The 24,160-nt window shown below is 40.1% G+C and overlaps 1 protein-coding gene across 15 annotated transcripts in view; it reads right to left on the reverse strand.

The window, feature by feature from the left end:
• Positions 1-1,247: 1,247 nt before the first annotated feature.
• Positions 1,248-24,160, reverse strand: part of trpm3 (transient receptor potential cation channel, subfamily M, member 3) — a 142,174-nt gene continuing 119,261 nt past the window's right edge. For 5 of the 15 annotated variants that reach the window (XM_024275146.2, XM_024275139.2, XM_024275141.2 and 2 more), the window contains 12 exons: positions 23,582-23,874; positions 20,183-20,411; positions 18,463-18,666; positions 15,505-15,645; positions 13,114-13,242; positions 12,465-12,716; positions 11,164-11,338; positions 10,627-10,755; positions 9,044-9,194; positions 8,588-8,781; positions 8,246-8,378; positions 1,248-7,198 (listed from right to left, as the gene is read on the reverse strand). In XM_024275146.2, the coding sequence (XP_024130914.2) occupies positions 5,584-7,198; positions 8,246-8,378; positions 8,588-8,781; positions 9,044-9,194; positions 10,627-10,755; positions 11,164-11,338; positions 12,465-12,716; positions 13,114-13,242; positions 15,505-15,645; positions 18,463-18,666; positions 20,183-20,411; positions 23,582-23,874 (3,645 nt within the window). In that variant the 3' untranslated portion in view covers positions 1,248-5,583. The remainder of the gene's footprint in view (positions 7,199-8,245; positions 8,379-8,587; positions 8,782-9,043; positions 9,195-10,626; positions 10,756-11,163; positions 11,339-12,464; positions 12,717-13,113; positions 13,243-15,504; positions 15,646-18,462; positions 18,667-20,182; positions 20,412-23,581; positions 23,875-24,160) is intronic. The other 10 variants (XM_024275142.2, XM_024275143.2, XM_024275151.1 and 7 more) reach the window with 4 other exon arrangements.

The raw sequence follows: 24,160 nt of genomic DNA on the forward strand, positions 1-24,160 counted from the left end.
ATTCAGCAAAATGGTACAGTTGGAGCTCACTCAGTGAGACTATAATGCAGAGTCCACTTGAAAATGTAACAGGACCCCCTGAATTTCAGAAGGGGATGCTTTCAGTGCATGCTGTGGGTGGTTCATTCAAGTTCCTAGAAAAACCGAGCTCAGCTTTTGGGGGGTGCTGACTTTTCAGCGGTTTCCCTTTTGGTGAACTGTAAACAGCCCTGTCCTCTCTTGTTTACATGGAGTTAACCTACATTGCGAAAAACAACAGTCATTTATTAAAATGATCTATTATTGGACTGAGGAAGAATGCACAAATAAAATCACACTTCTTCCATTTTTTATGCTTTTTTTAAATAGATAAAATTAAGATTAGCTTCAACAATAAGAATGGAGACAAAAAAGTGATTATTTGTGGCTGAGAAGCAAATTGGGAAACTTTTGACAGTGCAGAAGAACAAACACAATGTTCTCATCTAAGCAGAAGGAACACTGTGGAGACTTCTGGCCTTTCCCAGGAATAGCCACACAGGAACACCCCCCACACCCCCCTTCTAATTTTGAGGGATTCAACAACAGAAGCCCCAGATTTCCAAGAAAAAAGAGGGAACCTGAAAAAATAAGGGGGATCTTGGCTGACGACCCGACTCCCACCCCAAACTTCTTCTTCCCTGTAAACACTCGTGTGGGGAGGGAGGAGGAGGAGGAAGGAGGGAGGAGGAGGCTCCCGTGCAGCGTGCTCGCCTCCCTTCTTTCCCGCCTCTCTCTCTCACACACAAGTGCAAGAGTTCAGCGGCGCTTCTGGGTCATATCATTGTGTCGACACGATTGAGGAAGAGATAAGGTTGTTTTCGAGGGTGTGCGGGCGCGTGCGCGTGACACACCAGTGAGAGACGACTGCGCAGGGTGGGGGTGGAGAGGTGGTGGTGGGGGGGAGCACATGCGCAATCTCGGTACAAAATGTTCCCATCCACGTGCGCAGCGCGAACCGACGCACCACTGCTGGCCCCTCTCGCTCATGTGAGCCGCCTCCCCCCACCCCACCCCCCCAGACATGCACACACGGACAAACTGGAAGACCTGTTCCTTCAGTTTTTCAGAACTTGAAATGATCCAATCATGTAAAGCAAATAAAATGCTTTACATTGATACATGCATTTAAAGTATTTTTACAGTTGAGAAAAAAAAAGTTCCTCCTCAAGGCAGTTTCCAAGCACCTGTCTCACTCTCCACTCACTCCGATTCAACAGGACACAGGGTACCAATGTATTTAATCGTTTATTTAACAATGCATGCCATACATGGTCCTATTCACATTGAAGAATACAGATTTGCATTCAAATACTCACTACTCTTGTTTCATATAATAATCTTTCTCTATCTTTCAGCTGACATTACAGGTCGTCTCTGAACACGCTGAGTGGAAGAACTGCATGCATATAAAGGACAATAAATCAGGTGTGACAGGAAGAGGGAGATGTCCCTTTTTTATTTCCACAAAATCAGCAATTATTGCTGAAAAAACACGTGTGTGAAACTTTCATTTAGCCCAAGAGTTACTGGTTTATTAAGAAGTAAATCTGCTGGCTTTTGTCAAAAGATTGTGATAACCCAAAGCAGTACAATATAGCTCTGGAAAATATCTTAAAAATGCTGTACACTGGAATTCTTCTGTGTTGGTGGCGAGCTCGCCGGTTATTCGTGTCATCTGACTGTCTGGATTTGCACGCAAGTAAGCCTTATGCACATATCACCACATGTTCATTTATATCCATTCTCAACCGTCATGTGAACATGTCAAAGAACCCTTTAATATCATGTACAGTCATGACAACAAAATACATTTTATTATGTTTGATTCTCCATGATCTAATGAGAATCCTAGACTAAGTTAGAGACAACAATGCATGACAAAACCATTTGTTTAACGGAAAATTAAACCAAATACCAGACAGACTGACTTCATCTCGTAGAACCACTTTCAAAGGAATACGTTGGAGTGTTTTTGGTGTGTGCAGGAATCTTGTGCTTAGTTCAGGTTCAGTTGCGTAATGCCATGTTTTCATGTTTTTCTTAACAAGAAGCTTTCCTGCAACACAAGAGCAAATCTTTTGCAGTTTTTCAAGTTTACACATAATAACCTTTGTCATTTAGCCTACTACTTAGAGCATGTAGGCTCTAAGATGTAGCCCCTGGATTTATACTTTCAATTTAGTAAAATAATGTTGCTGTATTTAGTAAAGAGGAGAATGTTTTAACTAAGATTAGCTCAGTTTTATTGTTTCCCTCAGTCTACTTAAATCTAAATTAAGAATGAAACTTCCTTTTTTAAGGTATTTTTCCCTCTTCTATGTTTGTAAAATGTTAAATGACATACTAAACAAACCTTGATGGTTTCATGGCACAATAATGCAAAGCCAGTTATTTTAAAATATGTTGCTTTTGTCCCAGCATGTAAGTATGATGTGACATATCTTCACGCTCTTCACTGAAAGCAGCTGTACTTTCATTTTCACATGATTGTGTAAGTCTCTGCATGTCCCGGACATGTTGGGTATCTGATTTTCCTTAATGTAAGGATAAACAAAGTGTTAAAGGAAAATAATTTCCTGATACTAAGTCAAACACGAGGGCGCCAGTCTCACACTGTTCTCTTATTTTGCCATGCAAAGCTAAGCAATTTAGCTTTTATTAAAAAATATATAAATATTTTTAAACCGGTATGTGTGATAGTTTAGTGTCACAATGCTCACAACAGAACAAGACTCTGCTTTGTTTTCATTTGGTTTCACAGATTTTGGTTTGATTCAAAATGTGCACATCCACAACCCTCTTTACTATTGACTGTTAGCACACAAAAAATAGCAAAAAGCTGTAATGAATAATATCTTCTTTTTGTTTATGCCATTGACTTTTTGTGAGTGAGTGAATTAAGCAGCTATGAAGACATTCATTCACAAGTTATTGCCGCATTTGAGGACTGAATATGTACAACTTTTTATGACCTTTTGACAGATCTGAATTAGATTATAAAGAACAGTGATTAGATTATGCTTTTTAATACAGAGAAAGTGTCTATTTCCTCCCTTTCTGCCTTCATCCTTTTTTCATCCTTTCCGACTTTACAATATCCTTTTAATGTCCCTGAGCTTTTAATCTGGGGTAAACTTTTCCTATTTAAACCATCGAGCAACCCAGACTTTTGCTGAAGAAACTGCAAATCTGATTGTTTTATATGTGTCCCATTGTACACCCTGCAACTAAATCTGTCCAACGTGCATGAACCAAACAAAACAAGTTCATCAAGAGTGCCCAAGAAATTCATAAAGATTGGCTTTTTTTCAAATAAACTTATATCTATGGTTGTTGGATTGTGAGTTATTCCACAGATCCATCAGATCAGTCAGTTTCCAAGACAGAAAAGTTATGGCGGTACAGATGGTCAAGCTCATCCCAACGTTTTCACGTGCAACCACACTCTCTAACTCAATCATAAAACTTTTTGTGCTTGAGCATTTTTTTACTCCCTAAAAATGAATTCAGACAAATATGCACATTAGCAATGATGCAATCAGCCTCCACTGTGTACTTCAGACATGTCGATATAGAACAAGGGTTTATGGGAAAATAATCGTTGATATTCAGCGATATCAAAAAAAGATACAAATACGAAATGTCACAGATTCTTGAATCACATCAGTCCCCACATATTCCATTCATGCCCAAAAGGCACCCTAAGTTTGGTATAATGGCAAATGAGTATTGCCATGTCAACATTAGAAAATTCTCATAGGTTCCTTGATAAAACACACAATAAAAACTACCTTAAATACTTTAAATATGATTTAAATGTACAGTATTTCAGACTAATATCTTTATATTAAATAAATAATATTATACATTATCATTTAGTGCATGTAGATGGTCAACTTTTTTTTATTTAAAGGCTTAATTAGAAAATACTTAAAATTTGACAAAAATATCACTGAGAAGATATAAATATTATTTTTTGTAATTCAAACAGGTATAACTTTATTTATCACTAATGATAAGGAAAGTATCAATAAATAGAGCGTCATTTGAAAAGAAATGCAACACGATTTAAATAAATTGTAATAGCAAGAAAATATAAAACATTACAAAAAAAGAAAAAAAGTTTCATTATTTGTCTAAGTTATCTTTACAAAACTGTCTGAGAAAAGCATCTTCTCTCCTGACCCAAATCTTCCAATATAATAAAAAAGAACTAGTAATTTAACCCATATCTGACTTAAAATGCTTTTTTTTTCAATATTTGCAACTCCGTCTTTTCTCCCTCTTGTCTCTTAACATGCATGCCGTTCTTAAATGTCAGCTAGAATGCATATAAGCGTGACAGCTGCTTCCCAAGCTTTTTAAAAAGTGAATTTGCAGAGTAGCTTCTCTTCTGTGAAATCGATGTGACCTGTACACAAGTCAAAACTGGCTTAGCCACTAAATGACTTGTCTTTTGTTTTTTGCACTGGTTTATTTTAGTAGTGAATAGACACTGTAATGAAATCAAACAACTTGGAATCGATGAAGGACGGATCCACTGGGAGAGACAAACAGCAGAAAGCCTGAAACAGAGAGTGCTTCAGGAGCCATTGATGGAAAAAGATTGTTGGTGTCAGGAAGAGGCAAAGCAGACTCACTTGCTACACTGGGATGGTGTCTTTTACTATCCGATAGCGCCCCCTATTGATCAACTTTTACAATTGCACTTGTCAAAGCTCTCAGAAATACACCACAAGACTAAAGTGAGATGATTCACATATAGTGATAGCAGAGAGCTCACATCTTTTTAAAGAGAGAACAATTTCTATGATTTAGCCTTCAAAATATAGGTTATACTTAATTCTATGTGGTCGTAAAGGAGGAAGGAAATTAATCACAAAAAATATGCATTTCTTTGACTAATGCTAAATGTGTAGAAAGCCTCAGTGAGATCACAATAAAATAAAAAGCAATCTTTAGTAATTGAAAAACTGTGTTTGTAGAGGTAAGCTGTTGTGAGCAGCCTGTGTGGTATGATGAGGGAATGCTTCGAAAGCAAAAATATTTGTGGTAAAATTGTCAAGACATGATGGGAAAATTAGGACCTTTTATTTCCGTCTCTCTTTGTCTCGCCTTTCAGACTTGACAGTGTCTACCACAATGCAGCTAGGAGTAACAGGATACTTTGTCTGACTAGCATGAGTGATAAGTGATGCAACACAGTGACAGATGTCTACTTGATGTAAATTCGATTCATGGAAGACACAATACAGTTACACCTTCCATTGCCATAACACCCCATTGAAAGATAGCTACAAGAGGTAAAAACTAGTCTAGATTCATAGCTCTTTGATATTACTCGTGTACACAGGACCTTCTAAATCTTCTGTTGCTTTAATTCGTCAGGGTGAAACTGCCCTTCTTAACTAACTATATATAAACGCTTCTTAACTTAAATGTAATTTAAAAAAAAAGGTAGATCGGGTCCAGATAAGCATCTACAGGCAGCTAACCCTGCTTTCACTTTTGCCCTTTTCCACGCCGGCGCCGTCAGTGTGTCAGTTCACCCACGCGTCCTTGTCACGTGTAGTTTTGTCTATCAAAGCTGCGGAAGGCTGACGGAGCGGCGAGCTTTCTTATGGCGAGGCTCTCAGTCTTTTCGGGCCTTGCTCCGGATTTGCTCCTGAGGAAAGGGTTTCTGGGTCCTGCCAGACCCCGCCCCCCAGGCCCAGGCCCCCTTTCTGCTCCCAAACTCTGTCCTCTCTCCATCCTCTCGCTCACTGACAGGCTCTTCCGGTGTGGAGGTGCCAGAGTGAGAGAAGGATGGGAGTCGTCTGAGGAGCAACTGTTTGCACGCTCCAGTCTGGAGAAGTGAGAGCAGAGAGGGGCTGTGCTAGGCCCACCGAGACCGCCGTGGCGAGGGGTGCCAGGGGCTGGAATCATGTCTTCAGGATCCTCTGGATCGGACTCTGTGTGGCTAAGCTCTGCCTCTCTCTCAGGGTAAGAAGAACTGATGTCTGACGGCTTATCAAAGGGGAATGAGGAGGAACCGCCGGGTGAGTGTGAGCATTCTGCAGGAGTGTATGGAGCCGAGACGCAGCGTGTATCAATGCAGTCGGTGATGCTGGTGTACTCTGTAGCCTTTACCTGGACTCCTGCCCCCAGTCCACTATAACAGCCTCTGGGTGTGAACATCAGGCTGTGGGATTTGACCAGAGGAGGCTCGTCCAGGAAGCCTGTGCCTGCTGTGGAGAGGTAGCGGCTGCTTTTGGAGCGTTCGAGCAGCCCGGCTGAGGGAGGTGGAGATGGTTCCATATCCCAAGGAGGTAGGGTGCTGTCTGGTAAGAGGTGTGCTGAGCATAGCGACAAATCAGCAGCGGCGCTGTCGTCAAACATAGCTCCAGTTGTTCCACTGCTGCCCACGCCGCCCTCCGAGTGCCTGTCGCCCAAACCGCTTGTGGCAGTACTACTGAACTCCCGGCCTTCCGGCAGCACCGTCTCCATGATATCTGACTGCAGCGAGGCTTCTCTCTGGAGAGGTGGGATCACACGGAGAGAGTCAAGAAAGACCTCTGCAGGCCCCACCTCCTCAGACGTCGAGACATAGATATCGATGCACGATGACGGACGGTGCTGCTGGGAAACCGACAGTGTGGCCAGTGGGAGGGGCTTAGACTCCTTGGGGGCGGCAGCTGAGGACACAGATTGTGAGCTGTTTGCTCTGTGGAGACTTAGAGAGCGTTCCTTGAAGAAGCTTTCAGCTCCTTCAGGTCCTCTGACACGCTCAGCCGCACGACCACCTCCAACATAGAAGGAGTGGCTCCGTGCTCGCGTACCCGTGGTGGTGGGAGAAGGAGGGGACATGGAACCCTCAGCCGCTCCTTCCAAGGCTTCCTGCAGGCGGTAGGTGTTTCCCTCTGTGCTGTTGAAGCTGCTTTGGCGGAGGATGTATGCGGCATCCTGGCACTCGGCTTGGCGCAGTATGTACGCAGAATCCGTGCAGTCAGATGAAGTCCGGGAACGCGCTTTGCTGACCTCTACCCGCTCCACACCTGTCACGCGCTCCAGTGCGACGGCGATACGTCCAATTAGCTCCTCCATTTGGGCCAGACGAATATCAACAGTCTGCAGGGACGCCTTCATGAAGTGCTCCCTCTCGTTAACTTCTTCCAAGCGCATAGCCATATTTTCCACCCTGATGGTGTGGAGAAGAAATAATAGGGAAAAAAGTTACCACATTATTCATGATTTGTGGTTAGAAGTGTCACAATACTGTGTCTGTCTTTTGGAAATCCCAAATCAGATGGAAAGGTTGGTTTGCAATCCATGATACATTTCTTTTCAGCCTTTTTTGTTATTGTAAATCCAATTGATGTTATAGTTTTAGCTTAACATTCTTTGTTCAAAGGTTAGGAAAACATTTTTTCTCTACGTTGTGGGGTTGTCATTCTGTCACCAGCACATCTCATAAATGAGGGACAAGGTGGCAAGTGTGCAGCACAGCCCAGTCGCTTCTAGCATTTTGCTGTGAAATGTCACTCTCACATATAGTGTTGAGGATTGCCTGACAGACCAATCCGAAGCACATTTCCTCTTTAGATGGTGAGCAAATTGTACTTTTAAAGTTTCTTTATTGTGGTTACCTTGAAGGCAGCAATTCTTTCTTCTAAATCTGGTTATAACTTTGCTTTTTTCACTTTTTAATAAAGAACTGCATAGTGTTTTCACATAGAGGAAAAAATAAAACACTGTTCCATCATTTTTAAGTCAGACATGTTTTGTTGTTGCTATTTTACTATTATTGGAGCCTGTTTACAACAGTTTTAAGCTCCTAAAAATGTTTATCCACACTATTCAACAAAAAACTGCTTTAATTGTGGATAAAAGACAATTCATGCTTAAAAAGTGTGTGGAAGGAATAAATTCCTCCTAATTCATGTTATTGTTTGTTTGCCTGCTGCAGTATAAAATGCTAATGGATCAATTTATTATTTTTTACTTTGTTTTTAGGATTTTAATGCTACATATGACTTGTTTTTATCATGTAAAAGGGGTAAGGAGAAGGAGCTGATGTATGTAAATATATGGAATAATTAGATAGAACAGTAAAGCACATTATATTTGTAATACATGGGGATTTTGGAATGATATATTATTGTATTTTCAGTTTCAGTATTTTTACCATCTCAGATTTGATTAAATGTGGCTTGTCTGGCATTTTTCCTGTGTAGTCATGTCTGACCTTTCAGAAGTGACTCTTATCCTCTCATCGTTAGACGAGTGGAATCTGTCATCCTTCTCCCTGAAATACTCCTCTATGCATTGCTCCTCAAAGTCGTGGACTTTTTTCAGCTCATCCTCTGTGATGAAAAGCTCTGTGTGAAAAAAAAGGTTTAACATTAGAAGCATCACAGTCTTATAGAAAAATCAAGGCAGCCAGTTATTGGATAAACATGCGACATGTATGATCATTACTAAACATCATTTAAAGCTTTTTTAGAACCTAAACAGATAATAATTTGGTAAACGCCACTGTTCCTGCAATGACTTCTAACAGGCATGTTTGGGTACACCTGCCACTCACTTAGTCCGTAGTCTCTCTCGTCATCGTCGTGCTTGCGCCAGCGACAGCACAGATGTTTTAGGACCATGGTTATGTGACTGAAGATGATGAGTGGGGGAGGAAGGACGGGCCGCTCGTGGAAGGTCATAATTAGCTGGTAGCGCTGGAACTTCCAGACCTGATTGGAAATTGACTTGACCTCGAAGAATGTATTACTGCATGCAGACAAATGGAGTTCACATCAGCCAACGCAGAAGACATAGGACATAAAAATTGACTGAGCGATAACTTTCATTAAAAAATGAAGAAAAGCTATTTAAAAAAAAGTACAATAACGGTTTTTGTTTAAACCTTTTCTTTTTTAAATATGTTTTGCTGCAGAAAAAAGCAAAGATTAAACCACTTAAATATACAATAATAAAACAAGATAATAAAGTCATTTGTATCTAAAATGTCAAAAAAGTGAAGTTTACTTACTTGAACACAGCTATGAGTAGATTGACCAACAGTATGTTTGCAACCAGCAAGTAGCAAGCCATGATAGCCGGGACAATCCAAGCACCAGTCTTACAGGGAGGCAGGGCCACCACTACCCCATCATCTGTAGTGATGTTCTGCCCACAGGGAGCTGCACAATGCCACAAAATGAGCACAAACACACCTTAATACAAGTTAAATGATCTTTAAATGTAAAATGTCACATATGAGTACAGTTGATATTTAACATTGCAACTTTGGATGCATGTTGAAAACTGGTTAAACATGCAAATGCATGACAAGAAGTGAAATATAAAGAAAAATTCATATTAAATAAAAAAAAAAGTGACATTTGAAATATCTCAATACACATTTATCATCAACCCACAGAAATAAAACAAACACATTTTCTGCAAACAAACAAGAAGCATAACTTTTTTATGCTTCTTTTTGAAAAGGAGTTGAAGAATTGAAACTGTAATGTTAGGGTTCTCATGTTCAGAAATGAATATGTAAAGGGCAAAATGCACAGGACAACAACACACATCTCACATCTCATCACAATTTGTGTTCTCAATATATTTAAACACGCGTTTGAAATATATTGACACATATGAGAGCGAAATCCTCATTCAAAAATGATCGATCAATCAGAATTCTTTGGAATGTATTTAGGATACATCGTATGTTTTTTCCATCTGTGATGGTTCAGTTGCTTATCTGGGGAACAGTCAGCATTTGTCCTTGGTTTGTTTGCTTTTTTAAGATCCATTCTTGCCATGCTCATCAGTGCTTGGTGTTCAATTGTTTCACACAATGCAGCCCAAAGACAGAGAACTGAAGTAATTATTTCTTTTTTTTAACCTTTAAAAATATTTGAATTTAGAAACTCTGACAACTGAACCACATGAAAAAACAGGTTACAGATGAGGAGAGTTAGTCTGGAAGTTTGTCGTGGAAGCATGCTCTGGTGTTTACACTCTGACATTATGTATGATGGAATATAAGTATTTTTGGTAGATTTTCATCCTTAATCATGTGAAATGTCACATGTGTTCATTCCGCTCAATCAACTGGTAGATGATATGGGTTCATGCGACAACATGGCATTGTCATGGCAGATTTAGCTCTCCAATCAAGCTAACATTGAATCAGCAACACAATCAAAGGAAAAACCATCAAAGATAAATCTTTGATGGTTTCTTTTGATGTGGCTCTGACTTTCAGCAAAGACCATAAAAGTGTATCTCTGCACTCATTTGCCAGCCAGTGCCAAAACCAGCTAGATTAAAGTTGCCTACATGGTGCAACTATATGTCAACTTCCTATTCATGTCAGTCCAGTCATTGATAGTTGTTGACTTTAGACCTTCTTCAACTGGTTAGTTTACGCTCAACAGTTGACTCAAGACAAGAGCACACAAGGGCAACTTTAGCCTTTAAACATGTGGCTGCATGCACACTTTTGTTGCAAGTGGCCTGTATTAGTAGGAGCTGGTATGACATGGTGGTTAATGCCGGGATGATAAAGAAAACGTGGGTCAGGTAAATATGGTTAAAGTCAAAATTTGTATATAAAATTACTGGGATTTTGACTGCACTGGGGAAAGTGGGATGGACCGTTACTACGCCAGGGTCCGTGAGTTCGCAAGCTATTTTCGACCAGCCAGAGTTTTTCAATATGCCTTTGCTGAAACTTCCTACTATGCATATCTGAAACAAAGAATGAAAACATTATTTCAGATCTCTTCTCTTTGGGCCACTCCTCACACTCTGTACACGGCAGCATATAATGACATTTTCACACACAAAAAAGAAAAAAAAACATCGCACACAAAGTAAAAAAAAAAAAATCTTTTAGAACACATCTTGCAGGTGTTTTTATTTTAATTAAATTATGCAAATCTTAACCAACATAAAAAGACAACAATAAACAATTGATAGCAAAAATAAGTGTCTATATCTAAAAAGGGGTCTCCAGAAAGAATCTCTCTTCCACTAAAATTCATTTGTTTATATTTGTACTGTATATCTAAATATGTTTTTACATTTAGTTTTTTCTCCTATATCAGTAACAATCCTGAAAAAATGACAAAATAAAAGCTTGAATGCTGAACTTACGGTCAATCTGGTCTGCAAACACCTCTCCGTAGATCATCCAGTAAGGCATAAAAAAGATGTTCCGAGCAAGCATCCAGGACGGATCCTCGTTCGGGTTGAGGATGGCCTGACGTGCCACCCCAAAACTCATGAGCACCACCAGCATGATGATCACAAAATACATCATGTCGATCATCTTGAAAGGAGCGAGACAATTAAGGAGAGAAAAGATACGAGTTCATAAAGAGATATGACGGTCTGGAATGTCAGGAAAATTACGACAATGTCGGTATTTATTTTTTCCTGGTTTTGAGACAGTTAAAAAGTCAATTTTCTGGGTTAAGCTGACACAGGTTGAGAACATTACAAGAAAAGTAAACTGCTTAAAATAATTAAGTCAGTTATTAAAATAATCAAGCGTTTTGTGGTACAAACACCACATGGCAGTCGCTGCATCACAAACTTAAGCTGTTTCAAACTGTGGGTTTTCATCTGAACAACGAAATACTCAGAAACACAGTCTTAATCTCATTATTTTGAATTATTTTATCAAATTTATGAAACAAATGCTACAAGAACAAGTTTAAAACGCCTTAAACCTGATTTTCATTGGGGTGAGTCTTTGAAGACTGGATTTTGTGCATGAACAACCCATATTTTTGACACACGGGCAAATAGAGGTTGAATATTTTTGTAACGATGGAGTGTATGGGCACTATCTTTATAAATGGCCGTTATTTTGGATTTGTCTAGTGGCAAACGAGTGGATCCTAAGGTACATCCATGTCAAATTTGGTGCTTGTACCAATAAAATCACCCTAACCGGTTCTGCTAAAACAAATCATAAAATGTAAACCAAGATGAGCAACAACAATAATAAAGAAAGCTGAATTTTATTTTTTTAGGCTGGACATGTAACATTTGTCTTTCTCTATAACCGACTTCCAACCGGTTTTCTTGCTGAAGCACCATGTATGCAGATGATTTCACTTAATAACCGACTGCAAATTCAAATGACTCTCTCTAACTAACTGCTGATTTTCACATCAAAGGCTTTGTGTCCAGCAGTACACTGCCCGTGTCAAAAGCAGTCAAGCTTCAGACAGAAACTGATTTGGCTCTTCATGCATGAATCACAGGCTCTGATCTCGCTCTCGCTGAGATAAAAAAATCTGACATATGCGCTCTGCTGGCCCTAAACATCACAACTTGACAATTACTGAGCTTGGTGTGATCTTTCCATCAGGGGAGGTGATATTAATCAAAGTCTGACGGTAGAAAGACGTCAACATTGAAAATGCAACACCCCTGCGTTCTCTTACCATCTTGCCAATCATCATCACATAGGGACCCAGGTACTTGTTGACTCCAAAGATGTCCAGCAGCCGGATGTACCAGTAGATGATGTTGACACAATAGATGACCCGCCCGTAGCTCATGAGCGGAGGCTCCTGGAGACGCAGAACCATGCCCACTGAAAATATGAGGATGGCCATAAGGTCGGTGATGTTCCAGTACTCCTGAAGCCAGACCTTCACCTTCTGCAGCAGCTTCCCTGGTTCTGACATAAGAATCTGAAAGATAATAGCAGATCAAACGTAAAATGTGCAGGATGAACGTGTTCAGATAATTCTTTATTAAACAAGATGGTTAACCAGAAGAGGAATTCACTGCATCATAAGTACCAAAAGAGGGCAGTATTATTTCACAAAATCAGAGGGAAAAGATTCTGAATTAGAGTTGAATGACAAAAATCATGTATTTTACACACATTTACTACAATAAAAATGCATAATTTAGATAGATTTAGTTATTTTTACTTCTGGTACTAAAATAACTGAAAATGTTTCCAGTTAAACTGTGAAGTTTTACTGCCTACTTTTCTGTGCTCATTGATTGATGAACTCCACATTATCCTTGCTTCATCTCTGCTGCACACCTGCACCCTTCACGGCACTACCAGGATCGTACCTCTCTCATCTTTTCAATGCCGTTAGTGAAGATGTAAGCAATGACAATCCACTCCTGAGGGGAAGGCCACAGGTCCATCTTGACCAGGACAATGTAGTTGAAGAGCATCAGATATCCCACATATGCCATCTACATGCAAACAAAGAGGCAGGGTGAGGATGAGCAACGCTGTGTTTTGCAGAAGCAAGGCTGCAGGTTCCCAAAAAGATGTGAATAACTCACTAAAGACACAATCAATTTTTTTTTTTTTATATCTACGATTTTGGGAAGGTCTTACAGAACTGATTGCTGATAACAGGAAAAGAACATGTTTTTGTTCCTATCTGGTTTTAAATGAATGCCAGTCCTTCATAACATTTTTTTTCTTACTTTGACTTTCATACCAAAAATTTAATCTGACTGAAATATTTGTTTCTTTTTTCACTTTTTTTTCTGAATATCCTTCACATTTTTTCTTAATTTTCTGTCTCCTTCAACAGTTAGCAGAGAGGTGGACAACATTCACCAGGAAAGAGGGCTCATGGTGACGGAGGCTTACCAAACCAATTAGAAACAACATTTTTAATGCAAATTATTTCTTCAAAGTTGAATTAACGAACCCCAGTTTGATTCCAGAGGATTTTGTTCTGCCTCCCAGATGAGCATGTTATGCATTTTTTGGAATCATTGCTGTTTCTGCTTCGAGTTTTCAAAATAAATTACAGTATTGTGCTCTTTTGAGACACAAACCATGAGTTTTCTGCTGAGTTTTATTCTAACTTGTGTGGCTTTTACAGATGTAGACCGGACGAGATTCTGGGTCACTCGAGGAACGAGGAAGCACAAGATGAGATAAGCTTTTAACCTTCAGAACAAATATTGAACTAGAAAGTTTCTTTTTTTAATGACAAGAATAGGCTTCCACTGTGATTCTAATAAATGTGACAGAGGCTGTTCTCATTAAATCCTGCCACACAGCTGGTTTCTTTCATAACTTTGTCTATGAGTTTGGAAAAATAAAAGAGACAGCAGGTAGCCTTTCGAAAAAAAAATGCTATTAAAAAAATTGTGAAATGAGCTTAAGAAAACAATGTATGCTAATAATTAAATCTGTTCAGGAACTGATCAATAATGGGCTGTAATTTGTTGAATTTTTAAGTAGAAAGGCACAAAAAATGTTCCCTTTCCTTGTTGGTTGCTTTATTGCTTTTGTTTATTTATATACATTGTATTTTTCTTATTCTTATCTGTTTGTATTTTTGTACAAAAGACAGCTAGCACAAATCAAAAACCAACAACTCATATCACTAAAAACAGATTTTTTACACAAATATTAAACTTTTTAAACCAACCCAAAGATTAATGCAACTCTTAGGATAGTACAATGAGATAGCCCGTTGACTGTATGTGAGAACTGGACCGAGTGAGTGTGACGTCATCCATAGAAAATGTATTTGCTTTCTGCTCCAGTGAAAATAAATCAATTCAGTTGTCATTTCTCTGCAGTACAGACATCATCATGTTGGATCCAGATGATGTCATTGAGTAGTGATTGATCCGAGACAACATTTATACAGCAGTCATTCTCACCAATCAGGAGTGAGCTTGTTGGAAAGCCACACCCCTACCACTTGAAAGAGGGCTTGGGAGAATCTGGCAATCAAACATTTTGAACGTTCGGTGTGAGACCACATACATTTATTGAGACATCTGGTTGATCAGTTTATAACTTGAATAACTTGTGCAAGAGAAAAAAAAACACCATTAAATAATAGGATTAGCAAGAACATGTTAAAAAAAGCAGCAGAGTAGGAATGTTTATTCTGACAAATAGAATAACTGAGAAATTGCTGTTTAGTTCTCAATAAAGATCTATGGAATTTTGTTTTTTTTTTTGAGCTAGCAGGTACTTCCGATTTGGGAAGTCTGGTTCTCATAAACAGTCAATAAGATAGATTTATTTTTAGAACGGTAGCAGAGGTAATAAAAAAATAAAAATACAATCAAAAATGTTCGGGATTTACGTTTTTAACCTGTAAAATCTTGTAACAGGAAAACATTCTATGGAAAAAAAAAATCAAAGTAAAGATTTCCTGGGTATAAGGAATGTACCATAATCGTTTTAGAGGTTTTCATGCTCTTTAGTTCATGACTTCTGTGTCATTTCAATCACCGTTTCTTTTTTCTCATCTCCTGTGAAATATCTACTGTTGGTTTGTGCTGCCAGATTTATCTCACCCACTCCTGTAAAGCTTAGTACTAACTGGGTGGAACAAAAGAATAATGACAACATACAATGTGTGAAAGTGGAAGTAAACGACACTAAAACTATAGCTGTTACTGCAGCTTTAGTATTTTTAGGATGCAATCGTGTGGGAGTATGTGGGAGGTGTTGCTGAAGCCGGCACTGACCGTATGGAACCAGAACTTGACGATAGGAGCGTTGTAGAACTCGTATATCTTGCGTCCCATAGGGATAAGGCGGTGGCGGCTCTGAACCTCTTCAACATCCTTCTTTCTGGATGTCTCTGTGGCTACCTTACCAAGCATCGCCTGAGCGAATGCAAACCACACGATGAGCGAGGGAGGAGGGAGGGAACGGTATGGGAAATTGAAGGAAGAGAAGTGTGGGAAAAGTGTGGGAATGGATGGAGGAGGAGTTGGAGGAAATGCCAAAAGAGAATATAGATGAAGACGAATTTGACACACATGGAAGGGCAGAGGTCGGATGAGAAGAGTTGGATAAAAGGAGAGGGAGGAGAATGTTATACGATAAGCAGCATGGTTTCAATACAATCGTCAAAGAAGCAAGCACAAGCAATGCCATCATTCCGTAATGTGAAATGTTTGTTTGAGGTGGGGTTTGAGTGAAGGCTGGTCGTGTAGTACAACATGAAGCAGACTTGGACACTCATGGATTGTGTCTCCGACAACAGTTAAGAGCCAGAAGACAGACAGAGGTCGAGACATCAAAGGGACAGAAGAAGAGAAAAAGCAGAAGACATAGATATCTTTATTCAGTTTGTGACACATTTCGTTATCCATGAGAGAGGCGGTTCACAGCCCATTGATTTATGGTTTATGGTCTTGATGTTGAAGCAACACCTGATCGTTGAGGGAGTTCATCCGTAGAATTGTATTGTACTGTATGCAAATATTTGAAACCTGAGTAAATATGCTGTTTAATAGCTAGTTCAAATATTTCACAATACACAACAGATTAGGGCTGGGCGATCTGGCCAACAAATCAAATCACTATTTTTTTTCACTCTAAATCTTTACAACTTAAGGAAAATGAACAAAAAATTCCATCCTTCATGTGTCAAAGTGTCCCTGGGCAAGACACTGAACCCCACATGGCTCCTGGTGGTTATAGTTTGGCGCCAGCGTTCAGCAGCAAACTGTGGATGGGTGACTGTGACTGTAAAGCACTTTGGGCCTTCTAAGGTCGTGAAGTGCAACATAAGTATGATTCATTTACCTTTTTATCGCTAGATACAAGCTGGGAAAATGTTTGTAAAACACTGTTTTGTAGATAGAAGTGGGACTGAGGTACAACAACCTGCAGTAATTCCTCAGGATTTTTTTTCATTCTATCCTGCATTTGTTTTGTGAGCTGCCGCAAGCTTGAGCATCTTGTAAAGTAAAAACTTCTCGGACTCGACAGATTTTCTCTTTCAGGTGTTGAAACTGATTTGTCATACTCCCACTTGTGGGAGCGTGTGGTTTGTTTCTCCAAGTCTGAAGCCACAAATCCAAACTCTATTTTCATGTCACTAAAGTAACTGTTTGTGTTTGGGAACAAGCTTCTCTTTGCTAGTTTCCCTTTTAATGTTGTGTGTAGCTAGAAACTAAAGTCCAAGAGAACACGGTGCTGGAAAAAAAAAAAAAAAAAAAAAAAAAAAAAGATTTTCCCTCCCAAAAATCTTCTTAAACAACAAATTAGAATTTATCGATGAAAGTGATTTATTGCCCAGCCCTACAACAGATTAAAGGTTGTTTCCCGTACCACACATTGAGTGTGGCAAACTGGTTTAGCATGAGAAAAGGAGCTTATAAGTAACCAGTGTTTTATCCACTGTGCTACATCTACAGCTTTAATCCTGGCTTTTGTAGTGAGGGCATTTGGGAAGAACATGTCCAGGCAGCAATGTGTTAGTCACACTGTGCCTTTCCTGCCCTCTCTCATTCTAACAGAAATTAAACTTGCTATTGGGTTTAAAGCTGTTTTACCTAAAAAGAAAATGAGGATACAATACAATCTCCCTCAGTGGTGAAGCAGTTTGCATGTCTGTATGAATCTGTGATTCATAAGAACTCAACGGAGGACTTGTCAGAAGCCAGAGCAATAGTAATGGGCTCGGTATAAATGTGTTCTTGGGCAGCAGGGTTCCTTGTTTAATACCTCAGTGCCTCAAGGGCTACAACTCCAACAGGGCCCCTTTGGTGTGTATGCACTGGCTTGCTGGCTGAACTGTATGCAGATGGAGAGTATGTACAGTGGTACTGAAGGCGTGCAGTTTCAGTTCAGTCAATTTAAGAAAACCGCTCATCCAGTTTGAGTTTTAACTCTATGAACACACAGACTGGATCTTGGAACCATCTCTTAAAACTTGAATGGACTGAAACGAGACGTGTCCTATAGTCCCTCATGTACATCCATGTCTATGCAGATGGATCGACTTTCTCTGTGAGCTGGGAAAAGGTGCTCAGACTCTGCATGATTAAAGCCCTGCAGCCACATGGTTATATAATGCAAAAGCCTGGGCCCCCCATGCTCAGCAGCTGACATGCTGAGTGCTATGCTGCAGCAAGCCATCACTGATGGGAGAAAGAGAGGGGCATCAGTCGGTTGGCATAGGACATACGGCATACCTCAATCAGACCTGAGCTTGGAAAAAAGAAGAAAGAGAGAACGAAATAGGGGGAGGGGGGGTGCTAAACAAAAGACTTGAAGAGAAAAAAACAAGGGAAAGAGGGAGTGTTGGGTAGAGAACACGAGGAAAGGGAAGGGCAGAGAGAAACAGAGGAGATAGATGGAGGGAGAAACATCCAAGAGGGAACCCACAAGCGGCGACAGACTGAGACGCTACAACTCCACACCATGTCTTTACTAAGACAACGAGAAACAGGAAAGGCCGATTTTACTGAAAGTTGAAGAGGCCAGAATAGAGAAACAAGTGCGTGAGGGGTGGACTGTGGTCGAAGAGTATGTGCGTGCGTATCTCCTTGTGGGCAGAAAGAATAGAGACGCAAATTGGTCCACAGGAGATACTTCCAGGGAATAGAATCTGGGCTATGAGAGTGTCTTATATTTGCTTGAATATGTGTATAGATTCTGAGATGTGGAGCTGAGGTGGGTTCTCTCACCACGGAGTTGTACTGCGTCTCACAGTAAGATCTTACTGTGAACTCCATGTCTTCCTCCTCCTTTTCCTTCACAGGTTTCTCTGGCTCCTCCTCCTCCTTCTCCTGCAGGTAAGCCTCTTGGTCCTGAGGCATGTAGGACATCTCATCCTTGTTCTTGAATTCCAGACTCAAGATAGACGGGGGCAAAAGGAGGCCTAGGATTACCTGGTTGATGAGTAGGATGTAGATAAGAAGAAAGATGGATGGAACGTATCACAGATGGCACGTTGGAGTACTATATTAAGAGAAAACTGTAGAAATTAGGGCAGAGTCTGGAACAACCCAACCTTTATGAATGCTTTGCAATACAAGGCATGTGTGAAAGTCACATGATGGAAATCCCCCCTGGTGGACACCTGTCAGTAATATGCTAGCGCTTGTGCAGTGCAATGACAAAGTGTTCTCTTTGTGGAGGTCAATTATAGTAGCACTGCAGTTGTTGAGGCCAGAGAGAAATTGAATTATGACCACAGGACAGAATGTAGTGTCACCACTTTTCTTGTCATCACATTAAAGGCCATGCTCGTGGAGGCATCAATATATTAAGGCCATTAAAGTATGAGAAGAACCTGCAGTTCAGATTCCATTTGAAACCTACCGCAATCACAATGCTGAAGGGTGAAAAAGTAAAAGTTGTCTGGCTTTGCACCATTATCAGCTTAAAAAACATTTTTTTTGACAACACTTTGACATCATTGTTTTATCGTGGAAGTCTGGAGGCACTGAATTTGTTCCACTTATGCTCTCCTTTCCCTCTTTCTGCTCCAGTGAGTTTGCATCAGCCCTGCACTCTGGCCGTTCCTCCTGCAAAGGCCAAACTATACTTACTGCACCGGCCAGACTCATCCTCCCGCATACCTCAGTATGAATGACGATGAACCCAGCCTTCATCAAATCCCAGACCAGCTTTTCATTATAAATAACTTAGACCTCTCTGGGCGTCTGCCCTCTATCATCCTACAACCAGACCTCTGGGAAACCGACATGAGCAAATATGACTCAACAACCTTCCCTAATGGAAACCCGTCATTATGACTGTGGGGGACTCAGAGGGACATTTGTTATACTACCAAACTGTTTACACATGCACTTGTGTTATCTCTTAGGGCACAAGCAAGCTTGGACAATCCCACCGGAGGGAAACTGAGCATCAGATAATAACACACCACTAGTCTTTTATCTCTGCAATATGAAATTGGCAAAAGGAAAGGCTGACATGATGAAATTGTTAACAGTTAGCGTTTAAAATTTTAATGTTTTTTCTTTTTTATAACTCTAGTGGACAATCTTCTCATCTGTCAGAATGAGTCATTCACACAAATGTGTTCTTGCATCTTAATTTATTTGTGAATAAAGTTCAGGATGATGAAGGACTTAACTTATCTGTCAGTCAACACAAGATATAACATGAACATTTAAACTTCAGGACTTAAAAATCTTTGATTTTAGAGAACAGAATTTTAGAGAGATATTTGCGACCTTAACCTTACTCTTACTGCTCTAAACACTTTTTAAAATGATTCCAGAAGAAACATTTTCTTGGTTGTTTGCTCTCATTCAACAGATCAGCTAGCTGTTTAATGCAGAGAAATTAGTGAGACATAATTCATTGGGAAACATTTTACCTAACCCGTAAGCTAGAATGTGTTAGGGTTATTACAAATTGCTGCAAGTATTCTACCTTAAGGCCTGAGTTCTTGCGCATGCGCAGGCGTCCCATCCACATGTCAGTCAGCAGCATCTGGCTGCAGGTGTGTGCGATGAAATCTCTGTGTTTGGCAGCTACTGCCAGCTGCAGACAGGTGGCGTTGCTCCAGTTTTTCAGTTCGTAGGTCAGCAGCTTCATGGCCATCTGCTCATCCTGTTTATAGGACTGATCTAAGAGTTCCACCGCCAGCTGACCGAATTCCCTGTGAAAATATATGTAGGGCGTGTGTAGATGCATCAATAAACAGAAAAAAAAAATGGCACAGTTTACTTAAATATCTTAAACACTCCATCCGGCATGTAAATTGTTAACATATATATATATGCTAAAGGAAGTTTGATAATTCAAGGCTTTTTCAAATATTTTACAAGGTTTAAGCTTGTGTTAAAATTAAGGACCTTTTTCACTTACAACAAGCTGAATCTGAAAATTTAACACTGATGTCAGTATAAATGTTAGCTTTTATACTGAGGTTAATACTTTATACTGACAGGAGGGAGACACAATTCAAATGCATTGGTTTGCTTCAAAATTCTATTACATGTCATACATCTGAGTGTGAAATGTGTTCTCTGCATTTGACCCCTGAGGGAGCAGTGAGCTGCAGACATAACCACGCTGAAGGTTTCACCCCCACATACAACCTTTGCTTCGGAGTTTCAAGCAGAGAAGCATTGGGCACTTTTTGGCAGGAAGAACCAATTTCCCAGTTTTAGGGTGGAGACTAAACCACACTGCTTCTAAGCTGGTCAAGACACATGGATATTGACAGTAACATCTAAATGAAATACCTTATTGCCATTGGAAATTATTGCAGTGTACATTACTGTAAAAAGAGAGATTTGTGAAATGAAGAGAAAGAGGAGTACGACAAGGACCTCTGTCAGGATCCACTAAACTGAAAATAAAGATAATGACCACATTATAGAAAATGATGTTTATTTTCAAAAAACAAGTATTTTCCCCCATATTAGAGTGTATTACTTTACTGTTTAATACAACTTTGCTCCTGCTCTTATGTGCAGTATGCAAGAATAAAAAGTGATTCTGTAAAATATGAATTATATGAGCATAGGATGGATGGCAGCAGCTTGTTTTCCGCCTCCACTGAAACTGAGCAAGAGGTTCAGAACATGAGCTAACCTATTGGCTCAAAAAATAAAAATTAAATCCTTGCACAGCTGCTTTTTTGCCCTCAAGTGCACTGTTCATAGTGTCAAATGGTCCAAAAAACAATTTTGGTTTTGGATGAAGAGCAACATTTTCAGCTGTTACTTTTTAACTGATGGGGGCACAATGTTTGCTGCAGCTGATCAATAGGTAATCAGTAACACACTAAATACCTACTCAAAAAATAAATGCACTTTTAAACCTTAAACCACAAACTGTATAAAAATGCTTTAACAAAAACAAAACAACAAAAGGCCTCTAGAATGTACATGTATGTCGTAAAAATGTTTTTTTGTTTTATTTTAGTCTCTCTACCTCTTAGGAATCAACCCACACATATACGTGCATTAAAACATTCACCCACCTCCACAGATACTGCATGAGACAAAAAGATCCATCTACTTATACAAGCTCTTCCAAGGAAACCAGCGGACCAAATTTTATGCAGAGTGAACCTACAATTTGCCATTTCTAAAGCAGTTCTTTTTAATTGTGTGTGTGTGTTGAGAGTTTGCTTCGGTGTGGTAGTGAGTCACTTGTAGTAGCTAAGAGACTAAAATAAATGAACATTTCTTTAACATCAGTGAGAATCCCTAATTAACGGTTATTTTGTATTTGTGAAAATACGTCTCCATGTCCTAAGGTAGCCAAGAATAATCAAAAACAGGCTTTTTAGGGCTGGTCTTTCACTGTAGGAGCATCTGTCTATTTATACAATGCATTCTCCCTCCCATTTCGTCATAAAGGGACATATGGTTCGGGTCCCCTCCGTGCCACTTTTTGGTGTGTTGGGTGTTTTTTAGACGTGCTGGCTGTTATTGAATCCAACACATTCTCATTCCCAAGACCTCACATATTGATGTTTGGTTGAGGACCCCTCTGTATCACTTTTTGATGTTTTGGGTTGTCGTTTTTCAACATATTGGTTGTTCCCATTAAATCATAGGTCCAAAAAATCCGGGCCCCGAACCAGAACCGATACAGTACTATGATGTGTACTGCACTGGTACCCAAACACAGTACCCTAACCCTAACCCGACTCCGGTACTGGACCCAAACGGTATCGGGTGCGAACTGGATGCAGTGCTGGGCGTGAATCAGTACCAGGTTATGGTTATGGTTATGGTACCGGTACTGGATGCTTCCCAAGGACCAGTGCGCATCTGGTACCGCATCCTTTACTGCATCCGGTACCATGTCCCGAGGGTTGCAGACCCTTGATTTTAAAGCTAGCATGTCAAAAAAACACAAGTTAAGAACACCTAAAATGTCAAAAAGTGACACGGAAGGGGTCTTAGCCAAACATCAATATGTGATGACTTGGGAATGAAATCAGGGGTCCCAAACCTCCAGGCTGCATATCTGTACTGGTCCAAGGACCACTTGGTACCGGGCCATAGACGCTAATCAGGGGTTCCCAACCCTCGGGGTGCGGAATGGTACCTGAACCTGTTATTAATACTGATTCCGCGTCCATTATTCCGTCCGGTATTGCGTCTGGTACTGTGTCCAGTACCGAGTCGCGTGGGTTGGCGACCCCTGATTTAATGGAAACAGTCACCATATCAAAAAACCGATGAGGTAGGGACACCTAAAATGGCAAAAAGTGATGCGGGGAGGGATGGACCATACATCCATATATGACGAGTTGGGGGGTGAGAATGTGTAGACATATACATTCAAGCAAAACTGAGAGATACTTAAATCTAGACTCCATGCTCAGCTTTGCCTGAATCCTTCATTGCAGTATTATTCTCATATTTCCAGATTCTGCTTAAATCTATCAAATACAGCACAAAAACATGTTCAACTGATCGTCCAATACATTGAATGAACTATATTCTGAAGGAGACCAAAAACAACCTCAGCACAGAAGATGTCAGGGTTGTGTCCAGATGTTTGTCACAGATGTTGGTAAAGACCTAAACATGTTTAAATGTGCTTAAATCAATGCAACGACTGACTGATCAGAAAATGAGGATTTAGCCTTTGTGGAGGTACGATGCATTTGAATTCTGAATTCAAACATCGTTAGTCTGTCATATTTGTCAAAGAAATGTTCAAATTAACATATCGTGAAAAGAAAGTTTAAATATCCTAATATGCCTAATGGTGTGGTTGTCAGGATAATTTTGAATCAATTAGGTTCTCTTTTTCCACATTTCTTCACATGTATGAGCAAGCAATATTTATGTCACCCACCTGGAGTTGTGGTTTAATTCCTGGGAGATGTCATCCACCATATCGTTCTCAGATGCTTCGTGTGCCATGGCTTTACAGAGCTTACATGCCACTAAAGCCTTGGCCATCGCTTCCTCCCCGTGCTGCCAGAAGAAAAGTGCCATTTTCTGGCGTTTCATGAGCACCGCCCACACCATAAGCTCATGGAAGGGAAAAGGGAAGTGGTTGATTTCTGGATCATCCAAGTCAATGTCAACCTCTTCCTCTCGTTTGCGTGTTGTTTTCTGGCGGCCCCTGCGGATTGGCATGTCATCCTGGTGAAGATCAATAGCAAGTGAGTGATGTGAGAGGAAATGTCATACACAAGTTCAAAGGGAACTTAAAGAGAACATTTGTTCTGATTGTTAAACATTTAAGTTTCTTAAGGTTGGCACATCTAGGTACTGGTTATTTTGGAGCCAATTGCAAGGACAACAGTATAACATCCAACAACTCTGAGCTGGAAGATAGGGGTTTTAAGATCTGCAAGAAGACATAGTCCCTCTAGTATTCACAAGCCATGCTACTGAGCTTCTTCTTGGTTGGACATTTTCATAACAA

The sequence above is a fragment of the Oryzias melastigma genome, linkage group LG9 (assembly GCF_002922805.2).
Source record: "Oryzias melastigma strain HK-1 linkage group LG9, ASM292280v2, whole genome shotgun sequence".
Lineage (NCBI taxonomy): Eukaryota > Metazoa > Chordata > Actinopteri > Beloniformes > Adrianichthyidae > Oryzias > Oryzias melastigma.